The sequence below is a fragment of the Siphateles boraxobius genome, unplaced genomic scaffold (genome assembly GCF_051911475.1).
Source record: "Siphateles boraxobius isolate OS27281-9 unplaced genomic scaffold, OSU_SipBor_1 130, whole genome shotgun sequence".
In the NCBI taxonomy this organism is placed as follows: Eukaryota; Metazoa; Chordata; class Actinopteri; order Cypriniformes; family Leuciscidae; genus Siphateles; species Siphateles boraxobius.
The window spans coordinates 43437512-43461702 of record NW_027508734.1 but is presented as its reverse complement, the minus strand read 5'-3'; the positions used below and the strand labels follow the sequence as shown (position 1 = coordinate 43461702).

General features: G+C 36.5%; 2 protein-coding genes across 4 annotated transcripts in view; one reads left to right on the top strand and one right to left on the bottom strand.

Moving 5' to 3' along the window:
• lrch4 (leucine-rich repeats and calponin homology (CH) domain containing 4) overlaps positions 1 to 2793 on the bottom strand; it is a 41511-nt gene extending 38718 nt beyond the window's left edge. Inside the window, exon 1 of one of the 2 annotated variants that reach the window (XM_077229550.1) lies at positions 2346 to 2793. In XM_077229550.1, coding sequence (XP_077085665.1) covers positions 2346 to 2517 — 172 coding nt within the window. In that variant the 5' untranslated portion in view covers positions 2518 to 2793. The remainder of the gene's footprint in view (positions 1 to 2345) is intronic. The other variant, XM_077229549.1, reaches the window with a different exon arrangement.
• Positions 2794 to 6462: 3669 nt separating this feature from the next.
• acox3 (acyl-CoA oxidase 3, pristanoyl) lies at positions 6463 to 24191 on the top strand. 2 transcript variants are annotated; one of them, XM_077229551.1, is made up of 18 exons: positions 6463 to 6592; positions 7231 to 7401; positions 8217 to 8450; positions 8796 to 8870; positions 9529 to 9618; positions 10760 to 10903; positions 10993 to 11081; positions 11350 to 11446; positions 12573 to 12755; positions 13509 to 13631; positions 13749 to 13869; positions 14678 to 14800; positions 15015 to 15128; positions 18221 to 18336; positions 20668 to 20842; positions 21160 to 21227; positions 21331 to 21417; positions 23437 to 24191. In XM_077229551.1, the coding sequence occupies exons 1-18, from the start codon at positions 6554 to 6556 to the stop codon at positions 23554 to 23556; spliced, it is 2169 nt and encodes a 722-aa protein (XP_077085666.1). In that variant the 5' UTR covers positions 6463 to 6553; the 3' UTR covers positions 23557 to 24191. The 2 variants fall into 2 exon arrangements, with proteins under 2 accessions (XP_077085666.1, XP_077085667.1); XM_077229552.1 differs by having other exon boundaries at positions 6506 to 6542.

Here is a 24191-nt window from a genome sequence, read left to right as displayed (position 1 = left end):
TTACTATAAGTATAATCAATTATATTATTATTATTATGTATCTATGATGTCACCACATATGCAGGATTATGAGGTGGTAACAAGAACTACCCTATATTAATTGACTACTAATCTGAATGTGTTCCTCTCAATTACCATTTCGTACATCATTTTCCGATTAAATATTTTTTGGTTAAGGCCTTATTCTGGAAAAGTATTTGATTTTTCCACATGTTTTCAGCAGATTCAAAATGAACTAATACATGTACATTCATTTGCTACTGGAGCGGCTTGTTCTTGTCGTTTATTATGCTGCATTTAATTTAATGAAACAATTCTCATTCATGTCCTTAACAATGGCATACCACAGCACAATGAATTACAAATAAACGCAGGCCTTCTCATCGCTCAAAAAATGTGTTTCTTCAGTAGCTCAGCTTTTTCCAACAGTCTTTTTCTAATATCAAACAGAATGACCTTGGTTTGGACATGTGCACATAAAAAGGGATGTTCAGTTACAGTGAATACACAAAAATCTGAACAATAATACAACCAAATACAACTGGGTTGTAATAATCTTAATAAATGTGTTTAATTGATGATTACATAATCAGTATATTAGAATATTCACATGCATGGAAATTAGGGCTGTGTGATTTTGAAGAAAAATGCTATATAAGAACTCATTAAATAATGCGATATTCGATATGCCATACGATAATGCTTTAATTATGTAAAATAAATTGAGATTATATTTTAAATATATTTAAAAACTGAAAATAATATAACCAGCATAGATATTTCACATTATTTTTGTGAGAAGAAAGCATCCTTACAACTTCTGAAAGTGAACAGCAGTGTTTAACTGTAGCATTACATAAAAAAGCAAGTCTCATTTTAACATCAGTGCAAACTAAGGGCTTTAGGGTTTCAAGTATGGCTTTAAACAGAAATTGGATAGTCAAATGTAACAATAAAACACTGCTTAGGCTCTTGTATGAATTAAATACTGATTATTTTTATTAAAGTTATTCAGTTAAGATTAGTAGTGACTGATTTGCTCTTTGTCTTTTGTTGTTTGATTAACATTAATCACATAGATGTAAGCAGGTTTATTAGGCTGCGGTCACTTTAAGAGCTGCACGGATCCAATATATTGTTACATGCGCAGTTTCTTTTTCAACTGTTTAGTCCACTTAAGACATAATTGACTGTTTACATGAATACTAAGACGGGCATTTTGACATCATTTTGTGCATATTTGGCCATATAAGCTGTGGAAGAGAACTGAATTCTGGATCACATGCTGTCCGAGAGGTGGCTTTCTGTGTGCGTGAATACTTTGCTTATTGCATGTAATTTTATTAAATGTGTCACACGTATGTAAAAGTGTCCAGTCTACTCTCTGATGTCTGTGTCGACCTAAAACTTCATGTACTAAAGTACTTCATGTAGTTATTGCATGCCTTTGCGATATATCGCAATGTAAATTTGCGATATTTCAGGCAGCCTAATGAATAGTCTCGAGGTTTTAGTACTGTAAATGCATTTGAGTGAAATTTACATTGCAGAAACTGTTTCTAGCTCGTCAACAACACCAGCTGTGGGTCACAAAGTTTCAAAAAGAGGTTCAAGAACTGAAATTACAGTAAAAGGCATGAGATGCCACATGCAGCAGATATTATCAGTGCTTAGTCCCAACTAAATAGTAAATGCACTGCAACAACTCTACTTCAGGGCATGTGCGTGTGGGGGTTTGTATGGCTCAAATACAAACTGCTTTATACCCACTTTGTATGAGAGAGGAGCAGATGGTCATATTAGTGCTGCTGGCAAGATGGATCTCAACAAGCTCCCAATGAGAGAGCCCTCAAATGAGCTGACTACAACAATAACATTTTGTACATCACTATTCTGCTGGGTTTTCACTGCACTGCGAACAAATGTGAAGTTTTAAAGTGTGTCTGTGGTAAGAAAGATGGCTCAGCCTGAGTGTAGTTTCCACCTCAACAACAGGAAGAGAAGCACAGAGCAGATGTCTTCAATTTCTAAAGCAAACACGGCAATCTCAAACTCAACAACCTGACTCAAAAACCAAAACACTAAACTGGTGAATGAGCAGTGGTGTAGTTCTATGGAAACGAAAGCGAGTACTGAAACGAATTTATCAGATGATCGGCTTCCTACACAGATCATAAAAAGTGAAAGATCCGCTTTTTCTGGGTCGGGCGTGATGATGGTGGTGCTCGTGCACCCCTGCAGAAGGGGCGCAGGTGAAGAAGACACTCAAACAAAGGACATTAAATGTACTGATACTTTCCCTCCCCCTTCACTGATCCACTCTGACCGCTTTATTAAAGTCTTACCTGCGTGTGTAATGTCGGACAGGTCATAGTTCCTGGAGGTGCGGGGGAACTCTTTTAGTTTGCGGTTGGAGAGGATGAGCGCTCCGCTGGACGCAGCTTCTTCCAGCGCCTTCTCCACGCTCCTGCTGGCCGCTACGGTCGCCGGCAGCTGGGCTCCATCCCCAGCAGCCATCAAACACGAAATATGGCCAAAATCTTACTCGTTACAACGACAATCACCCCTGCTAAACCTCCATGTCCTCCGAAGCAGGTCCAATAACGTTTCACACCGGGAAAGTAAGTTTCTGTACTCCAAAAGTGATGTAAAATCCAGTGATCGAGTAAAGTTGAGCGGGTGAGTTGACAGTGCGTGTGCTGGAGCTGAGAGCAGAAGGGGCGGGGCTTAGGGATTGAGTAAGTCTTGATTGACTGAGCGGGCACACCCAGTACGAGCTCGGGAAATCAACACAAAAGCGCTGCTCTCATCGGAAGGGGGAAATGATAACGTTTTTTTTTTTTTTTTTTTTTAGTCATCCGGAGGTGTTGTAATACAAATTGTTGAAGTTTCACTGCTTCGAAGTTTTTGCATAGTTTGCATACAGATAGCAAGACTGAAAAGATTTAAAATAGTAGCGGAAGCTTCTAATGGATATTACAAAGCATTTCCCTGTTCCAGATCCATTGAAATGACGAGCACTTAGAGAGGAAATGAAAGACATAAATATTGCATATACGTTATAGAATTAGTTCACCTTTACTTGGTTTTAGGTTGTCTGGACAATTTCCAGTATAAAAAATTCTGGGTTGTTTGAACCAAAATGTGGGTCAAATATGGACAAACCCAAATGTTGGGATAAAAATGTAATTATAAAATGTACAGTGAACGTTGAAGTTGGGTTAAATTTTTTAATTAAAAATTTAATTCATTTTTTTATTGTCCATATTTGACCCAAATTTGAGTTGAAACAACCCAGCATTGTGTGTGTGTGTGTGTGTGTGTGCATTTTTCAACTTTGAAGTAGGCTACTTTAAAATGCACTTTTCAAACTTCAAAAAGTAGTATATATAGCCTACAAAAGTTTGATTTCTCTATTAACTTTTAAAAGTCATTAAAATCTACACACTTAAGGCCATTTGAAATTTAGTGAAAATAGTCAGCAAACCTTCAAAAAATACAAAATCTAAAATCACCTGAGACATAAAAGCTGTTGAAGAAGGTGCACTCCTAAACTGTCATTGCTTTTTCTTTTTTTTGACATATTGTATAAATGTATATAGACCACTATTTGTTTCAGCTGTGTTGTATTAGGTTATGTTGTAGGGGCACATTTGCCCATATAATATGCACAATGCTTTCACCGAGTTATCGCTTACCCATGCATGCTTAATGTCTATCTGGTTTAGGCCTGACAGGGGCACAAAGTGGGTCACAAAATTATCCACTAGTCTGTGTCATTACTCTCCATGGAGCAAAACAGAGAGGAAGAGAGGGATTGAGTGAGTCCAGAGGAAGAGAAGGGATGAGAGGTCGTGAGAAAAAGTGAGGTCATCATTTGTGTGAAGCTGATACCAGGATCTGTGTTGAAACCTGATTTAGGAATAACTAAATTAATAGTTTAATTGAGGATTTATTCTTAACATTGACTAGGTATTGGATGTATGCAATTATTGTTGGATTCTTGTTTTGTTGGTGCCACTGAATATATATGAGGCTCACAACTTTAGTGAGACTTTATTTATTTATTTGTTTATTACCTTCCTCTGTGTAGTGGTGAAGTGATTATTACTCTATCCATCTATATATATATATATATATATACATGTATACTGTATATACATACTGTATGACCATGGAATAGTTTTCATGTAACTGCAGTTTTGGCCAGCAACTCAATAACCGAACCAGACTTCTTCAGATTATGTGTGAAGGCAAAAACAAGCTGTAACTCAACTCAGCTTTTATTTATAAAGCACTTTCGAAACCATTAGAATGCACTAAAGTGCTGTCCATAAATAGCAAATAACTCTAAAATACATAGAAGCATAAAATAACATCACATGACACCAAGAAAATCAACTTATTCAAAATATATATTTTTTCCCAGTGCTGATCCTACACTTCAGGGCAAAACTTTGTGAAGGGGCCCCTGTCAGTACATTCTTAAAAAACACACAATTTCCATAAACTTAAGTAATAATTACAATGGTTTTCAGTATGCAGTATGCACTGACAGTTTTCTATAGGGTTGATTCAGGTTGAATAGGACATTTTTCCCCCAGTTATCTCAATGGCAAAAAGTGTCCCGACCTGAATTCACTCTTATAGAATTAAAACATCAAGGAAACAAACTGCAAGTTGTGAAAAACGTATATGTATGTGAAAAGGGAAACACGTTAAATGATGCTCTGATTTTTTTATTTTCGCATCAAAATAAAATAATTTGATAGCCTCAATTTTATGCTTTAGTAAAGTAATAAATAATTCAAACTAGAGATTCTTTTGAAATTATTGTTTGCCAGGCCTCTTCCCTTGATGTAAATCTTACATTTTATTTCCAGAGTTCCCTCCTTGTGTTTACAGTAATCATATCATGATATCAGGCTGGAAGTCAGTCAGAACCCAAAAGAAGTTGAGTAAATGCAGTGCACTACGATAGGCCTAATAGCGCTCGTGTCTTTCTTTAGAGCTGCATAACAGCGTCCCCTGGCGTTGTCTCATGCTAACAACGCAAAACAAGGACTTTTGTGTGTGCCAGAATGACTCGGGGAATTTTTTTTATTTCTGAATATTTTAGTTAATATATTTGAAATATTATAATAGCTTTATTTATTTATTTGTTTGTTCATTATTATTATTACCAGACCGAAACACTGTGTAGCTGTGTAATAACTGAATGAGCACTTTGATTCGGCCTGTGTTCTCTTCTCCTATTATATATTCTTATCTTTACTTCTAAATGTGCAAAATACATTTGTAATCATTTTTATTTCTTACTTTTTATTATTTTCATTTCTTTCAAAACTGTTATTTATCTCTTTATGATCTTTTTTTAAAGAATAATAATTTTGATGTAAAGTACTTTGAATTACCATTGTGTGTTAAATGTGCTAACACAGTGGTTCCCAAACTTTTTTTGTCTGAGACCCCCTTTTTCCCAAGAAAATATTTTAGGGCCCCCCTTCGCATTTAATGATATTGTCGCTCTTGTAAGCTTGCAGCAGAGATGACAAAATATTTTGTTTTTAAACAAACAGTATGTTTATTACTATAACCAGGTAAGTTTATGCACAAATAATAGTGTAACAAAACAAAAACATCAGTAGGCCATTTGTAATTTAAAAACGTAAGCCTAGGAGTAGCCTATTAATTGGCCCTATTTGAAATGCAATAACAAAAATATCAGTAATCACACTGGTGTGAGGGGAAAAAATAATTAATATAGGCTATTACAAAATGACTGGTGTCTGGGACCTGGTTGAAAAAACATTTTTTGGTCAGCCAGAGGTAAAATTACCTATTGCAATATGATCGTTTGGCGCTCTAGCGATTAATAAACAAGCCTTTATTGCAGAATAATGCGTTTTCGGAAGAACATTGTAGCCGGAGCTACTTCTCTCTGTTTATGTCTATGACGAGTCACGCAGGCACTGGGCTACACCGCAGCGGTGAGACCCGAACAAGTGTAAAATAGTCCCAATATAAACACTTATTATAGGTTTACCATAGTGACTCATGATACGACAAAAACACGGTTTGGAAAATGGATTCACGATGTACTCGCTCATTATATACATTTAGTAAATTTTGAACACAAACAAAGCAACGGACTGTTGACGCGATCCCCCGAAGAGCTCGCTGAGGCCCCCTTGTGGGCCGAGACCCCCCTGTTGGGAACCGATGCAATATAAATTGTTTTGCCTTGCCTTACAATACTGTCTCTGTCTGGAAACGTATCCTGTTGTTTACCACTGAAAATCCCCAAAGTATCACACTCCTCCAGGTATATACACCTTTAGAAACCTCTTTCCTTGGCTTTCACGTTCACAGAGCACGCAGGTGTTTTCCAATGTGAAAGGTTCAGTGTGCAGTGCGCCTTTAAGCAGCAGCGCTTCTCTGATTGGTTGGATGTGGTCACATGAGCACTTCCTCCTCCAAAGGGGCAGTGCTCTGCTTTTGAGTTTAGTAGCACTTGCTTCTGGAGGTTACGAGACAAGATTGTAAGACATTAATGTTTAATTTCAGTACTATACAAACTAATGATATGAAGGTAAATCGTCATGCACCTTTAAACCATTTTATTTACTGTTTATGAGTGGTTAAATGACATTGACGTTAAATAGCATGCAAAAACACTAAAACAGTAATAAATGGTCGGTTGTGTTTATGTTTGTTTTGATATGAGCTCATTATCTATGTCTGTCTATATGTTTTTTAACTCTCTCTACTTATATGTTCCATGTTACTCTTTTAACCCATCGCAAACAGTGTATAAATGTCTCAAAAAACGTGTTGGTGTTGTGTTTGATCTTCTTTGTGACAGCGAGAGTGTTGTAACATTGAACTTTGTATTGAGTTGACCTGATAACTAACGTTAGATCACAAATGCTGCAGATGATAAATAGAGTTAACTTTAGTCTGTGAAATAAAGTATTGTAAAGTCTGAACTAAAGTCCATGGCAAATAATGTACAACGAAATAATTTACAGTTCTGGGTATCCAGAAAGTGTAACTTGCTGACATATTGATTTCTATTAAAACCCTGAATGACTTGGGGAATAGTTGATTCAGACAATTACTAAACACACTGCAATAGCAAAGGCAAACGTTTCCTGAAAGAAAATCATCATCTTAGAAAAATGTTGTGGACATTGTTGATTTGATTATGTTTGTCTTTTTGTGTTTCAGGACATGAGTGTGCCAGCCATCACAGACGCTAAATGCGTTTTGGAAGAGAAAATGGATGCGGGTATCCCAGACCTTCCCAGTGGTCCACTCGACATCTACAGGAAGAGAGCATCCTTCAGCTGGAAGGACATGATGCGGTTTCTGGAGGGTGATGAAATCATTGCATTCAAGGTACAGTAAGATGATTATGTTTTGCTCATTATTTTATTTTTTTGTCCATGAAAAGTACACATTTAGTGACTAAGATTGCTGTTATAACATTGTTACCATATATATGTTACATATTCCTGATTTTCATAATGTTCCAAATATCCTCTTATAAACAGCAATTATACACAATATAAAGTGGGAAGCTGTCAACTTTATAAATAAAAAGTAGAAGTTCATCACATATCTGTCCTAACAACCCTATTGATTTAGTGCGCTTAGTCCAAATCATAAAAACAACTTTTTTTTTTGATTGAGCTGAATTTCAAATGAATGATTCCTCGATTCCTTCGAACAGTTCGCTGCGAGATGTCAGTGATCAAGTGAACCCATAAACAAATGTCTAATAGTTTTAACTGATATCATGTCAGTTTTATAATGTGGGTTAATTTTGAATTAATGCAATGAATGTACATACTTATGCTTGCATAATAAAAAAGGAGAATATTGAATTGCTTAAAAAGGCCTGCCTAATAACACACAAAATAAGCACTACACATTAATGAAAGAACAGTTATATTTGTAGATTACATTTAATTGATTACACGTTCATGAAAACATTTGGTTTGTAAAAGCTGTAATTCTAAATGTTTGGTGCTGAGTTATCTTTGTGTTTAGTGTTTTGACCAGCAGGCGCTGCCAACCTGTGACGTTTTGAGCTGTTCATTTTGCTAAACAGTTGGTTCAGTTGAAGCATTGTTTCGAAAAGCTTTATTTCTCCCATCACAAGTCCATCATCATTGATATAGATGTCTTTCTGTTTCTCTCTCTCTGAGCAGCAGCACGTGTTCAGAACACTGGAGAGTGACCCGCTCTTTGCCCGTCAGCCTGGTGAGGACGTCCCCGTGGAGCAGAAGCGAGAGCTCACCTTCCGCCGCTGTAAACAGCTATTTAAGTATGACTTTTTAACACGTGATGATGCCATGCAGAATCCCTGGAAGATGACAATCCTCAGTGACTGCCTGGGAATGTATGACTGGTCTTTGGGAGCCAAGTACTTCCTTAACAAAGGGGTGAGCCCATTTCACTAAATGCCCTCCAGAGACCCCCAAAGCTTAAAGTCGGCATGAAACGGAAGGTGCAAGTGTCTTTTCTTCCCTATTGTGATTTATATCTTAGTGAAATGGCATCTGGAATGAGAAAAAATTTATGGTAACACACTGCCCTCCCTAGAATAGTTTGTAATCCTTACAAAATAAGAATGACCCCATGTAAAGCTCACACAGAAGTGATTGCTTGATACTCATATTTTGCATGTTTGTGGATAATTGCGTTCTCTTTATCATGCATTATTGTTTATAATTATTTGTGACGATTATTTCTTTTAAACATAAACCCTTTGTTTTCAAACATATTAGATGTTTGGAGCCACAGTGGGAAGCACAGGATCACAGAGGCACCTGAAGTTTGTGAAGGACATTGAGCAAATGATGGTAAATGATCTGCGTAGTTTTTGCATTATTTTTTGTATGCAGCACATATAAAACCATATCAGCCATAAAATATTTGTTGGACAACTTGACTGAAAGCTTCAGTGTACTGAGTAAATGTGCACTATATCTTGATTGCATTCATAGCAAATGGCTTGGCTTAATGATGGTCACTACGTTACAATTCACTATTTAAGGGAAAACGCTGTTTTAATATTTGCTGCTTTTAAAGATGAACGTAAGATTATTATTTTCTTTTATAGATTATCATATTTTGGCTGCTCAACATAATATAGTATGCTTTTATGATTGCTATGACTGTCTCACATGTCATTATTCACCTTTCATTCAACTAGATTTTTTGAAACATTTTGAAACACAAGCTCAGCAGGTCATAAACAGGAAGTTCCGAGGTGCTGTGTATTTCTGCGTGTGTGTGTGTATTTCTGCGTGTGTGTGTGTGTTGTGTGTGTGTGTGTGTGTGTGTGTGTGTGTGTGTGTGTGTGTGTGTGTGTGTGTGTGTGTGTGTGTGTGTGTGTGTGTGTGTGTGTGTGTGTGTGCGCGCGCGCGCGTGTAAAAACTAGCGAGTTGCCTTTGACATTGTTCGTGGAAAACCACACGAGCCACTGACAGCAAATTAACATTATCTCTCTCTGTTTAGACATTTGGATGCTTTTCATTGACAGAGCTGAGCCATGGCAGCAACACAAGAGCCCTGAGGACAACTGCCAGATATGACCCCAGCACCCAGGTACTCTACTACTACCAGATGCGATGGTGTGAACAGTCCACTACCTGTAACCGTATAGATATAACAGAAGTCTCAACACATGGCATTCATTTAGCATATCATTGAAAAGCACATTGCTTATAACTTTTTTTGAATGAGATTAAACGTATATGCCCATACAAACAATAACGGGACATCGACTGTTGATTTATTAATCTTGGTAAATGTTGGTTTAATAATAAGTAATAAATATGAAACTAATAAATATAATAAAAACAAAATAAGTTACCAATGGCATAATAATGAATGCTATTTTTAAATAGTATCGGATGGATAATAAATGTTATTGTTCATTGTTGATTCATGATAGCTGAAGTATTAGTGACCATACTAAATATTTAATTCACATTAACTGAATACTTCAATTTACAATCTGACAATATGGAGCCTTTTTAAAGAAAATATATCTGACTACTGTGACTCTCTTAGGCTACGTACACACTGCGACCTTTAGTGCTCAATTCTGATTTATTGCTCAGCTCCGTTTTTTTATTTTTTATAGCTGTTCATATTGTTGTTTTAAATGTGGCCAATATCAGATTCCAGTGTAAACGGATCACAGTGTGAACAAATGACCCGTATGTGCAAAAGAAGGATATAAAAGACGTCACGCAGCACACTGTCATACAGAAGTAAACACAAAGGACATTAAAGTAAGTGATTACTCGTTTATTAGTGTGATCTGACACCAAAGCCAGCAAATTTATGCGCAGGCAATATAAAAAACAAAAAACAAAGACGAGGATATGAAAAAAGAGACCAGAGTTTTAAAACATTTATGATACAAGCCCCCATGTTTTGCTTGTATATAGAGTTGTCACTGTAATACGTGTGATTTCTGGCACATCACTGTCCTTCCACTGACCACTGCTTGTTGTTGTGCTGTTCACTCTGTCATGAGAAAAACAGATCTGAGTCACATGCGAGCAACAACAAAAAAATCTGATTTGTGCCACATTTACCAGCAGCCTTAACGTAGTCTTATAGCTCAATCCACCTTCCTTTATGATTTTATTTGACCTGGTTTTTACATTTTTTTCCTTCTGTTTATTATGCCTGATGGTCCTACAGCACCTAATGTATGTTGCTTTAAAATCCACAGGAGTTTGTGATAAACTCTCCAGACTTTGAAGCAGCAAAGTTCTGGGTAGGGAACTTGGGAAAGACAGCCACTCATTCAGTCGTATTTGCACAGCTTTACACTCCTGATGGACAATGTCACGGCCTTCACTCTTTTGTAGTCCAAGTATGTGTAAAAGTACATTTTCAGTTCATTTTCTTCTCTTGGAAGAGCAGCTGTGACTAAAGCAGATTTAATGTCATTTAATTGAATAGGTCAGGGACCCGAAGACCTTGCTGGCAATGCCAGGAGTGATGGTTGGGGATATGGGAAAGAAACTGGGTCAGAACGGTCTAGATAATGGGTGAGTTTAATGCTGGACTGTGGACTGATGAGATGTTGTGATTACAGTATTTGGTCATTAGAGGGCGGTAAAAGAAAAATCATTAATGGATATTTCCATCTGACTTGGAGTCTCACTTCATCTCTGTAATATATCCCTCTGCCCAGTGCCCATATAATGGAAAAGTTATTCTTCATTATACTTTTCATTGTAATCATTTTTTATTTTTATTTTATTTTTAACTTATTTTCATGTGCATAATAAATAAGGGATTTTGTTTTATTGTCAGTTTTGCAGTGTTTCACAATCTGAGGATACCTCGGGAAAACTTGCTTAACAAAACAGGAGATGTTACGCCTGATGGGCGCTACGTTTCACCTTTTAAAGTAAGCAATATTTTACCATTGCCTAATAATAGTTACATAAAGCTCAATGTTGTATTGCAGTTACACTGTAGAAATTATTATATGCATAATCTTTTTGCAAATAAGACTATATACATAAACATAAGTAATGGGAAAAGAACAGCATTTATTAATTATTTGTTGATTTTCAGTAAAAATAACTAATCATGAACAATAGTATATTTTAATTTCTCACTAGCATAGATTAATAATTAAACACTTTACAATAATGTTTCATTTGTTAACATGAACTAACAATTAACAATACTTCTACATAACTTTTCTACAATACATTTTTAGGATTCAAAAGTTGTATCTATTATCATTAGTTAATGCACTGTGAACTAAAATGAACATGAACATTAACCAAAGTTAATAAATGCTATAAAAGTATATTGCTCCTTGTAGATCATGTTAGTTATTGCAGTTAACTAATATTAACAAATGAGACCTTATTGTGAAGTGTTACCAAAATGATTGTTTATTGTTAGCCCATGATATCTACTGCATTGGCTAATGTTAATGTATCAATTATTCTTTAACACCTTAAAAAAAAAAAAAAAAAATTATATATATATATATATATATATATATATATATATATATATATATATATATATATATATATATATATAGGTTATGTGCAATGCAACAGTATTTAATGATGAACATGGGAAATATTAGAGCCATTTTAGTGTATATCCGTGTAGACATCTTGCAGGCTGTAAACCTTTTGGTCGCTCTGCAGTGAGAGAACGCAGTGGTGCAGTGGCTGTTATTCCAGCTGCTGTGCTGTGCTATGCAAGATGTACGAGAAGGAATCCCTATGCTTTCATTTCAAACAAACAGGGAGTTTTTAATCACAGGAAAAGCCAGGCCGTCAGCCAATGGTACTGACAGAAAGACATAAAGGGGTTTTTCTGAAAACAAACAGAGGCTAGAGGTTGAGGATGAATGAATGAGGTTTCGTTTGCCCTTCTTTTTCCTCACATTCTTTTTCCTCGCATTCTTTTATTCTAGGGTTTGGTCTCGTCAACTCTGCTATGTGTATTCAATTACTTCATGTGTCTTTCCATCCTGTCTTTTTCCTTACCGTACACGTTCACAGGACCCCAATAAGCGGTTTGGGGCGTCTTTAGGGGCTCTGTCAGGAGGCAGGGTGGGCATTACGAGGATGGCACTGGTCAATCTGAAGCTGGCGGTGGCGGTGGCTGTGCGATTCTCCGCCACACGCAGACAGTTCGGGCCCAAAGAGGACGCGGAGATTCCGGTGCTGGAATATCAGCTACAGGTACAGAATACTGACACACTCCAGTGGAAACATTTCAAGAGTTCTTCTTCACTACATCATAAGGACTGTGGATAAGTGATCATTATTTTGTTTTATCAGCCTTTGTTTAGTCATGATCTGCCTTTAATTTATCATTAATTAAAACAAATAATAATGCTTTTAAATGAAAGCTTTTAATTCAATTAATTTCAAATTTAACTGAAAAGTAATGTAATTTAATTTATTAGAATAAACAAAAATCCAATTTGAGCTGATTTATTAGTTTTAGTATTGGTCATCTTGAAAAATAATGGTAACACTTTGTTTAAAAGTACTGTTGTACATCTATGTACTTGTATAACTCACTACTTTCTCACTGTAACTGCATGTACTGTAAATAAAGTGACTGTAAATAAATTAACTTAAAATATATATATATAGAGAGAGAGAGAGATGAGAGAGATATACATACATATAGATATATACATAGATATTTAATCTCTCACACACACACAAAAATTCATACTTATTAAATTCACTAAATGGCCAAAAGTAAAAATGGAATATTGGAAACATTTAAAAATGTGCTAAACATTTAATAGGCCTTTGTAGGGATATGACCAGCATTAGTCTTTTTGGAGAGTGTTTTCTTACACTTCTCAGTGTTCTTTTTCTGGGTATCACATTCATTCGTAGTTCTTAGATCAAACTCACTGCTTTTAAGCTATTTGTCTTTTGACTCATCCTGTTCATGTGCTCCATCCTCTGTTTCAGCAATGGCGTCTTATCCCATTTCTGGCTGCCGTGTACGCGCTGGAGCAATTCACCAGATCCTTCTCCATGAACTTTGTCGAATTTCAAATTGGACTCCTAATGAAGGACAAAAGCGACAGACAGGTATAGATCATATGCTTTAAATATTCTAATAATATGAGCATACAAAACATCTAAAATTCAGAAAGTCGTAATCTTCTAGTATTTGATCACATGTATATTGTTTGTGTCACTCCTCAGGCTGAACTGGGCAGAGAGATCCATGCCATGTCATGCGCTAGTAAACCTCTGGGATCGTGGACAGCCCAGCGAGGCATTCAGGAATGTCGGGAGGCTTGTGGAGGACATGGCTACCTTGCCAGTAAGTAAGGAAATCTTTAAAATCTTCATAAACTAAAGGTTCAATGGAAGCATAAACTACGGTGGCCCAGTAATGCAGGACACAATGAAACTTAAAAAAACAAATGTAAGTTAACAGCACTATGAAATAAGAGACATAACTCAATGGAAACAAGTCACAATGCTACGGAATCGTCACACCAAAACGGAAACAAGTCACAACACAAAGGAAATGCTTAATGCTTTCGGTTAATGCTTAGGACTTTATATTATAGGCAATGGTCTAATATAATCCATATTTTGGAATTTTTATTTTTTTTACTGTATACAATTTTCTTTCATAACCCCTTCAACTGCACTTATTGCTTTTTTAAATAAGCCAAGTTATTTATAACTATGTGCATTTAAAGTGTAATTTAAAAAGCCAGGTACCGTAAAAGTATATACAGTATACGTAGTCCCCATTTGTGTGTGTGCACAAAGGACCATTTCCGTTGTTCGTGGCGATTCCTTTGGGTTGTGGCTTGTTGTGTTGTGGCTTGTTTCTGTTGTGTTGTGGCTTGTTTCCGTTGTTTTGTGGCGATTTCGTTGTGTAGTGGTTTGTTTCCATTGTGTTGTGTCTTGTTTATGTTGTGTTGTGGCTTGATTCCGCTATGTTGATAACTTATGTTTGCTGTTTAAACTTGTTGTGTCGTTATGTTGTGCACTACCGGGCCACTGTAATAAACCCCACGTCAAATATCAAAAGAAGAGGTGAACTATGCTGAACAAGAGGAACTTTTAGTTCAGCTTGTGTTTATCTGTTATTCTGATTATCTATTCGTGTGAAGTGAACCGGCTGGGAGACTTGCGCGACGACAATGACCCAAACTGCACTTATGAGGGAGACAACAACGTTCTCCTGCAGCAGACCAGCAACTATCTGCTCAGCTGGCTACAGCACAAACAGGAAGGTCTCTACACACTTTATACTCCATCATGGTTTCTCTACAATTTCTCAATAGGAAGAAGTAATGACAGTTGTATAATGTTTGTTAACCATGACATCCAGATCATTCTTTGCATGCTGTTTTTTTTTTTAGAGTTATGCAGCCTATGAAGAATTCTTTTTGTGTCTGATGTATATTTGAAATGTCTTGGTTTTTCTGTTTCTTTTCCTCAATCAAGGTAAAGGAAGGATTGAATCCCCTCTTGAGACTGTGAACTTTTTAGAGGACATGAGCAGCATTCTGCAGAGCAAGTTCACAGTTGGCTCAGTGGAAGAGTGCATGAACTCAGCCGGTACGCAACATTAACACTACATTCTCCATAACAGGGACACATATATGCACAATCACACGCACAAACCACATTACTCATCTAGCATTCACTTCACCTCAGTTACCTCTGTTCCTCTGGTGCTCTTTTTAGTTGTTGTTGTTTGTTTTTTCCAGCTTAAACTGTGTAACTTACATACTTTGATTTATGGATAATTTCAGCCTTGGGATTTTAAGTAGGACTGTTGGTCAATTAAGAAAATTTATTAATCACACAGATTTCTGTAATTTAATCCTGATTGATAGCACTTAACTTTAAAATTTAAAATTATAAATTTATTTCGCATTGAATCTCCAAATTAATGTAAAAACAACAAAGATAGTCATTTTAAATTTTTGATATTTGAAATGTTTGTTTAATTAAATTTTTTTGAATGGCCTTATCACTGATCAGAATACTGATACTGATCAAATAAGTAATTATTTATTATCATTTATTAACAATTACCGAAAATTTGATGTATGTTTAATTTCTTTTGATGTAATTTAATGCTAGCCTAAAGATGTGTGGAAAAGACTTTAGGATGGCTACTTCAGGAATTGTATTGTGTTCATTATTTTCCACAGATAATAGTAATTCCAGAAATTAACACATTATTTTTCTCAGACTTATTTTAAGGAAATTTAAGATTCAAATTTAAAGACGGATTAAGATCAAAGCAAGATTATGTCATTGTAATCTCCATATTGGTATTGATCTTTTCTCTTATCTCTTGAACCATATAAACACTGTAAGCATGGTGTTGTTATGGTGTTCAAAACAGTTTTGTGTTGATTCTATAAAATGTATAGTTCTAGTGCAGAATTTTATTTACACAACCCAAAATTGTAATACTTTTCTTTTGAAGTACTAGTATTTTCTTCAGGAACTCTGTTACTCAGCTCAAGCATTAGTTTTGTTTAATAGAGTCATTTTTCATTCACTCTCAGATAAGAGGAAGCCAAATAAACAAGCTGAGCCTCATGTGTCATTTTCATATCCCACTTTCATGGTGCTGGTTTTGTGTAATACAAGATGTTTGTGTGTACAATGCTGTTTTCGAGAGCACATTATTTGATACATAAACCGCCACACCTCCACCGCACACAGAGAGAATGTGCGAATCTGCGTCATGCGATGTTTTCGTGTGGTTTACTGTTAAAAGTGCTCCTTGATGCTGAAGACGGCTCCAGTGGGAGAGTTTTACATCTTCAACTGAGCTACACATCTGCTAAACATCTGCTCTCTTTCTTGACCTCATTCCTCAGCTGGTGACTCAAATCATTGTTGCCTGGTTACAAGGGTCAGAGGATCATCGTTTTAATTGGACGAGGACAGGGAGTGGGACTGCTTGGGTTTTAACTGACTTTTCTCACCTATCGCATCATGTGACGAGCACCAAGGGATTTTTTAAATGCTAGACCAGTTTTAATATTGTAACTCAGCCCAGCTGTTTTACATCAAAACTTTGAATACTATCTGTACCTATAACAGTCCATGTCTTCAATCAGTCCACTTCAGGCCAACTACGTATGACACACTCAAGAAATAGTTCAACAAAACATTCTGTCATCATTTACTCGCAATGTCATTCCAAACCTTTATGACTACTTGAAGCCTTTATATATAATGCATTATAAAAGTATTATGCCTTGTAATGCACCATTTAATACATTGTAAGATCTTATAATTAGTTGTAACCACAGTTATCATACATTATATTACTTATATATTACATACACTACATTATGACCAGCCACATGTGTAGTGACTAGTAAATATCATTGATCATCTCCTATCAAGGCCACATATTAAGGTCCGGGTAGATTCGATGGTAAGCAAGCAATCAGTTTGTGTAATCAACATGTTGGATGCAGGATAAATGTGCAGGGATAAAGATCTGAGCAGCTTTGAAAAAGGCCAAATTGTTATGGCAATGCGTCTGGATCAGAGTATCTCTGAAATGGAAAGGCTTGTGGGTTGCTCCCGGTCAGCACTGGTGAGAATTCATCAACAGTGGTCTGAGGAGAGACAAACCACAAACCAGTGACATGGTGTTGGGTGCCCAACGCTCATCGGCTCAAGGCTCATATCTAAATGGGCTTCAAAAAGATTATCTTGATTTCATAAATTATGATTATTATATATGTGCCCCTAATTTTTAACTGTTTTAGGCAATTTTATCTCACTTTTTTTGTTTTTGCCATAAAACAGTCTCATGGACACTAATAGAGACCATTTTAATCCATCTAAAAAAACAATCAAGACTCAGTGTCGCTATATGCATCAATACCATCATAAATTTGCATTCAAACATTTATCATACTCACTCATTTCTTCAGAACTTATTTGCTGGATCGGGTGTTAAGATATTTGCGTAGAGTTTCATTCTCTGTGTGGTCTTGTTTCACAACATTCTTTTCACAAACTTGTTCTCTCATTTAGAGAGGTTTCTTGGTTGTTTCATGATTTATTAGTTCCTTTATAAGATGGGAAAGCAGTTTTCTGGTCTTGTTTTGTTGTTTATAAATCCAAAAGGATGTCATGGATGTCTGATTTTGAACTGATTAGGTTAATGCAGTCTTGGTCAGTATATCTGGATTTTTGCGTAGTTCATCAGTTCATGCTGTTACTATAGCATCAATGCACTTAAGTTCATCTCTCTATGGACCTAGAGGTCGGGTTACTTCTGCGTCATGTGTTTGAGAATTACGTCCAAACCTCAGCCATTCAAAACACAAGACTCCTTGTTCTTTAGTCACTGTCCCCACCCAGATACCTAATCCATGATTACATCTGTACGTGACCCAAACCTCTGCAAAACAGACCCCTTCCAACAATAGCTCCAATATCTGTTTAATATTTGCTCAGTTATCTTGTTTAGTGAACCTTTTTAGGACCCTTTCCACATAATTGTATTTCCCAGTTGCAGTCTGTTACACTATTCAGTTTGTTTTAACTGTCATGATTAAACAATAAATCCACTGTCATATAATTTTTTTTTATCTCTTACTAAATGTTTCACATATCTTCCCATTTTTTTAATTTCATAATATCTTTTGGTATTCTGTCCTCAGTGCCTCTGGCAGTGTATAAGTGGCTGGTGTGTTTCTTACTGGGTGAGAGCCAGAGAAAGCTGTTTCATGAGAAATCCTCTGGACTGGGAGACTTTGAGGCACGAAACAACAGCCAAGTATGTTTTAATCCTGACCTTAATAGCATCAGACTTTAAAATGACATGTATCTATGTTTACTGGCAGCTCAGAGGGAGGTGAGGTATGCTATAGGTTTATAAAATGTACAATTACCCAGCTGCCTTACACAGTACCTCACTCTAAGTGATTTAAGATGTTACATCTTATACCAGATTATGGTTAATAACATCATAGAAAGTTATCTTTTATACAGTACAGCTCACTTGTACTGGTCTCTCTCTCTCTCTCTCTCTCTCTCTCTCTCTCTCTCTCTCTCTCTCTCTCTCTCTCTCTCTCTCTCTCTCTCTCTCTCTCTCTCTCTCTCTCTCTGTCATTGATCATCTCCTAACAAAGCCACATATTAAGGTCTTGTTAGATTAGATGGTAAGCAAGATGTTGGATGCAGGAGAAATGGACAGGAATAAAAATCTGAGTGACTTTGACAAGGGCCAAATTGTTATGGCAAGGCGACTACGTCAGAGTTTCTTTAAAACAGCAAGGCAGTTTTCTTGTTTTGTTAGGTTTAAAGAAAACTATGTATGCTGAGTTAATCTACTGTATGTAGGCCAGTCACGTCATGTCAAAAAAATGTTTATCAGAACCATAGACATACTGGTGCTGTAAATGCTCAGTGTTTGTTGAAAGTAGCTTATTTGAATGTAGACTTTTGACTGAAAGATATAGTTATGCTATATAAATATCCATTCAAGAATCATGTTTCACCATGTAGATTTAATGTTGTTATTCGTGGGAGAATGATCTGTTGTTTTTGGTAATATATTTTAGTATCAGGCTTAATCATTGGGAAAGCGCACCCTGAGTTTCCCATTAATACCTTCTGTACAGTCCCGTCCTGTTTATGACGTCTATCTAATATAAAACAGGCCTCTGGTTCTTCATGCATGTCTTAAACACTGAACAGACACTTGGCTCAGACATATCCCTTACTTAATATCTATACCACTGAGCTACGAATCTACATCACACTGAGCATTTCAAAGGGCCGCTGTCTGACCTCTTGAAGGATTTAAACCCTTTCTGGCATATCAGATTCATTTAGATCCATATATGTGCTCCATGGGGTCAGAGTCACATGCAGGATGTGTGAAAGCTACTCGAATCACGTTTATGATGATGTTAAAGTATCATGGTAGGACCAAATCAAGCATTAACATTGTAATGAAACACAGCCGTTACACCACACACACATACAGTGGCCTAGATACTGACATTTACCATTTAAAAAATTGTTCGAATTTTTTTATTCATGTAAAAATGTATGCCATTTTGGAGCAAGTAGTGTCATAATTTATTCATTAGATCCAGTCATTTCTGGATTAAATTGAATCACTTTCTTTTATTACTCGCTTATCCTCTGCCATTCTCAAGTCAAGGGTCCTATATACTTACTAATAACATATCTTGAAAACTAGAGCCAATCAACAATTTTAGGCATACTTTTATTATCAAATAAATGCAACATTAGTGACTTAAATAATTATTTAATAATGATTATCACTACACTCTCAGAAAAAAGGTACAAAAGCTGTCACTTGGGCACTACCTTTTCAAAAGGTACACCTTTGTTCCTTTTAGGTACTAAAATGTACCTTAAGTTACTGTACCAATATGCACCATTTACATACAAAAGTGTACCTTTGGAAAATGTATTGCCCCAGTGACAGCTTTTGTACTCTTTTTCCCGGAGAGTGTACTTAATTATTCCAGTAGTCTATGTGTGTGTTATGAGGGTCTATTCTAGCTAAAAACATGTAGTCATTTAAAGGCCATATGATATAAAGAGTGGAGTTTGGACACTGTCCACCTTGACTTCATTTGAGCTTCTGAAACACAAGAGAGCGAGTTTAACTTGAGCTTTTTGGATGAACGAACAAGAATAGAAGGGAAACAGACAGAACGGGATCGGGCAGGTTACAGTTATGTGACCAATGATTCAATTGTCCTAAAACCTGCAGTGAGAGCAAGAGAAAAATTAATAAAACAGACATCCCTCACACACAATACTGACCCAGCAACCACCAAACACAGAGAATCACTCAGTCTCTAGCAACCAGACACAAACACAAGCACAAGCTTAGGTCGTGAATCTTTTTTTCTTTTGAATTTGTATCCCTTCTATAAACATCCCAATTAGTGTCTCGTCTGTGTGTCATGACCTGGCTCGTGATTATGTGGGTCGAACATTCAACTTCATTTACCCCTTGACTCCATAAACACTCTTACTAGATATATATATATGTTTGAGTTTGTGTCCTTAGATTCTCTCTTTCTGTAACTCATCTCTGTTTTTCCCGCCTCTCTCTCTCTAGGTTTATTACTGTCGCTCATTGGCTATTGCCTATATTGAGCACACAGTGCTGCAGCGTTTCCATGACCTGATAAAGGATGAACAGACTCCAGCTGCTCTCAGATCAGTGCTGGGGCGTCTCTGTGCTCTCTATGGCCTGTGGACTCTCACCAACCACATGGCCATCCTCTATCAAGGTAAACGGCATATTCAAATGATTTCTGAAGGATCATGTCACACTGAAGACTGAAGAAATGTCTGCTGAAAATTCAGCTTTATCATCACAAGAATAATTACATGTTAAAGTATATTAAAATAGATTTTTTAAATTGTAATAATATTTCACAATATGACTGATTTTACTGTATTTTTGATCAAATAAATGCAGCCTTGATGCACAAAAGAGACTTCTTTCAAAAACATTTACAATTCTTACCGACCCCAACACTTTGGATGGTAGTGTAGCTCTTTTGAAGGTTTCTTGAGTTTGATTATGGTCTGTTTGTATTTATAGGAGGTTATTTTTCTGGTCGTCAGCCGGTTGACTTCATCCAGACAGCCATTCTCACACTGTGTGGGCAGGTTAGTGTTGTGTTAGCCGTAGTTCAGATACAGACACCCTCACTAATAAGTGCCTGACGATGCAAACATCAGGAAGGCTTTTAAATTGCACTCTCTCTGTTAGCTGAAGGATGATGCTGTGGCGTTGGTTGATGTGATCGCTCCTCCTGACTTCATCCTGAACTCGCCCATTGGCAAAGCAGATGGTGAGGTAAGAGAACACATACACAGGCAGACATGTGCACTACTCACCAGCCCTGCACTGTGACTGTGGAATCACTTATGCAGACAAATGTCTCCAAGAGCTGCAGAAGTGATCATCTAATTTACTCAGTGACTCCAAAAAGGATTTTCTCATCCATTTTTGCAGTGACTTTTAATCAACTGGTCACAAGGTGATTTTAAGTGGATGTACTGAATGAAGTCAGTTCCTTTAATTTCACACAGGTGTCCTGGCTGAGTAACTACAGGTGTTATTATGTAAAAAAAAAAAAAATCAATGTTTTATATCAAAAGTGTTTTTATAGTATCTTTGTTGAATAAATAGCACTTGCTATGTTGAATCTTAAGCAGTCACATTATTTTTTGTTTGATGTTGGTGCAGAATTAGCTGTAAAAGAGTAACTGTCATTGACTAGCTACTGTTAATAGATACAGATATGCTGTAGCTGAATGAATAGACATACATAAATGCTATAGCAGATCTAAGCAGTTGGAGCTGGGGGAGGTAGAGGGTTTCAGAGGATTACCCTACAGCAAACACTGAACTATTTGAATGTTGAGCAAGCATTGCCAGCAAAGGACAATCAGCTTGTTCCATACAGTAATGATGTGAGTGATTGCAGACTGCATGTAAAGACAGCATCGGCCTGCATCCTCTAGAGTTTCACGACTGAACCAGATATTTATAACACACACACACACACACACACACACACACACACACACACACACACACACACACACACACACACACACACACACACACACACACACACACACACACACACACACACACACACACACACACACACACACACACACACACAAAACACACACACACACACACACAAATGACACTTGATCCAAATGTTAAAGTAGATGTTAATTTCACATTTAAAGGCCACTGTTATGACTGTATTCATGTGAGTGTACATATTCTTGTATCATATTTATCAGTACTCTCCATGTATTTACTAAACTTTTTATTGAAAAAATAAATAATTATACCTTCAAACTATACAAGTTGTTTACAGATTTGGACATATAAAAAGGTGTTTTTTTTAACAGAATAATTTCCCCTGCTAGTCTATTAAATAAGTTGAGACTGTGAGACTGACAGCTAGTGATGATGCAATATTTACTGGAAAATATTACAGCTTAATGTGTCACATAAGGGGGGTCAGGTTAAAATCACCTAATAAAATAAACAATTATTAGAACTTTGGGTGGTGCATTTATTTCCTCTTGTCACAAAAAAAAAAAAAAACAGTCCAGTTAATTAAAACAAACTGGAAAAGTTGGAGGGTTTTTCCATTGTGCAAGACACTGCCCTCAAGAGGGTTTAATTCATTATCCCTCAGAAACAAGATTCCGACTAGACATTATGGTCACCGACTCATTCCTCCAGTCATATTCTCTCAGCACTTGTTTGGCAGACCATTCATTTCCAAGTTTAAGAAACAACAGTGCCCTACTGAAACACTAGACAGAGCAGTCACATACACACCCCACTGACACACAGACCTCTATACTGATTCCCCTACTGAGTGAGACACTTTTCATGTTTATAATTTGGGACATCCTTACTGGAAATGAACTCTTCACTTTGGCATTGAGTTCTTTTTTTTTACTCATCTGAGGTTCTGATAAAAAGGAAGTCTTTATTTATGAAAGCTCTCCACATGCTTGTTTTCTGACTGTCAAGGTGATGATACACAGGGCAACTTTTTGAGCAATGTTGCTGGGCGATTTTGCCGTCAATGGACAACCAGGTGAGACACAGGGCCCACGAACAATCTAAATAATCCAGATAGAAATGTATTGCCCATTTTCAATGGGAAAATGCCCAGCAACATTGCTCAAAAAGTTGCCCTATGTATCATCACCTTTATTGCCTTGTTACTGATAGTAATTCGCATGGCTTGACCTTATTTTGGTCCAGCAATGCAAGTGTGTTTTGTAATCAATGACTTTGCGGTTCAGTGTCCGTCTGTTTCTTGTGTTTCAGCTCTACAAAAACCTGTGGTCTACAATCATGCAGGGTAAGAACGTCTTGGAACGGCCATCTTGGTGGGCTGAGTTTTGCTTTGACAAACCTGCAGTTGGATCTTTCCGAGCCAAACTGTAACTCCTCACGCTTGTCAGCTGTTTGGAAAACAGGATCGTTGCAGACATTCATCTGTTTGCCCTTAAAGCCAAACCGTTTTATGATATTATAATACTGTCATACAGTTTTCATTAATAAATTCAGCCTTGATTGAGTTATGAGCTTCTGGAAAATGACAGGGAGGTTAAAAGCTCCAAAAAAAACATGTTGATCACAGTGTAAAATTATGAAGAGATATACTCAAATTTACTAAGATCAGCCTAAAGTAATGTGTGTGGTGTACTGTAAACACTAACAAGAGCACTCATAACACTTTCTAATTAGTGTGCCAACTCATTGGTTTGGTTTGACTCTATAAATATTAAAGGTTTGAGTTAAAGGCTGTCGGACCTATTGTCTGAATGCGCAAACAACTAAATCATAACAAAACCCTCAAGAACTGTTTCAGAGGCTAACTAATTTTACAACATTTTGTCATGTTGATAACTGCATTCATCTAGATCTACTTTGGAGTGAATATGTATGATTGATTATTTGACATAATGTCATTATGGATGATGAATGATTGTTTAATACATTATATTTAATATATGCAAGAATGTAATTAAAATAAATTGTGACTTTTTATCTAAATAAATACTTTTAAATATTTTGAA

Bases quoted from the DNA above. Each gene is read 5' to 3' on its own strand.
- acox3 (XM_077229551.1), top strand. From the start codon at position 6,554: ATGTTTAATTTCAGTACTATACAAACTAATGATATGAAG. The intron at 11,447-12,572 runs GTAAGCAATATT...ACACGTTCACAG, and splicing joins GCTACGTTTCACCTTTTAAA to GACCCCAATAAGCGGTTTGG. The intron at 14,801-15,014 runs GTCTCTACACAC...TCCTCAATCAAG, and splicing joins GCTACAGCACAAACAGGAAG to GTAAAGGAAGGATTGAATCC.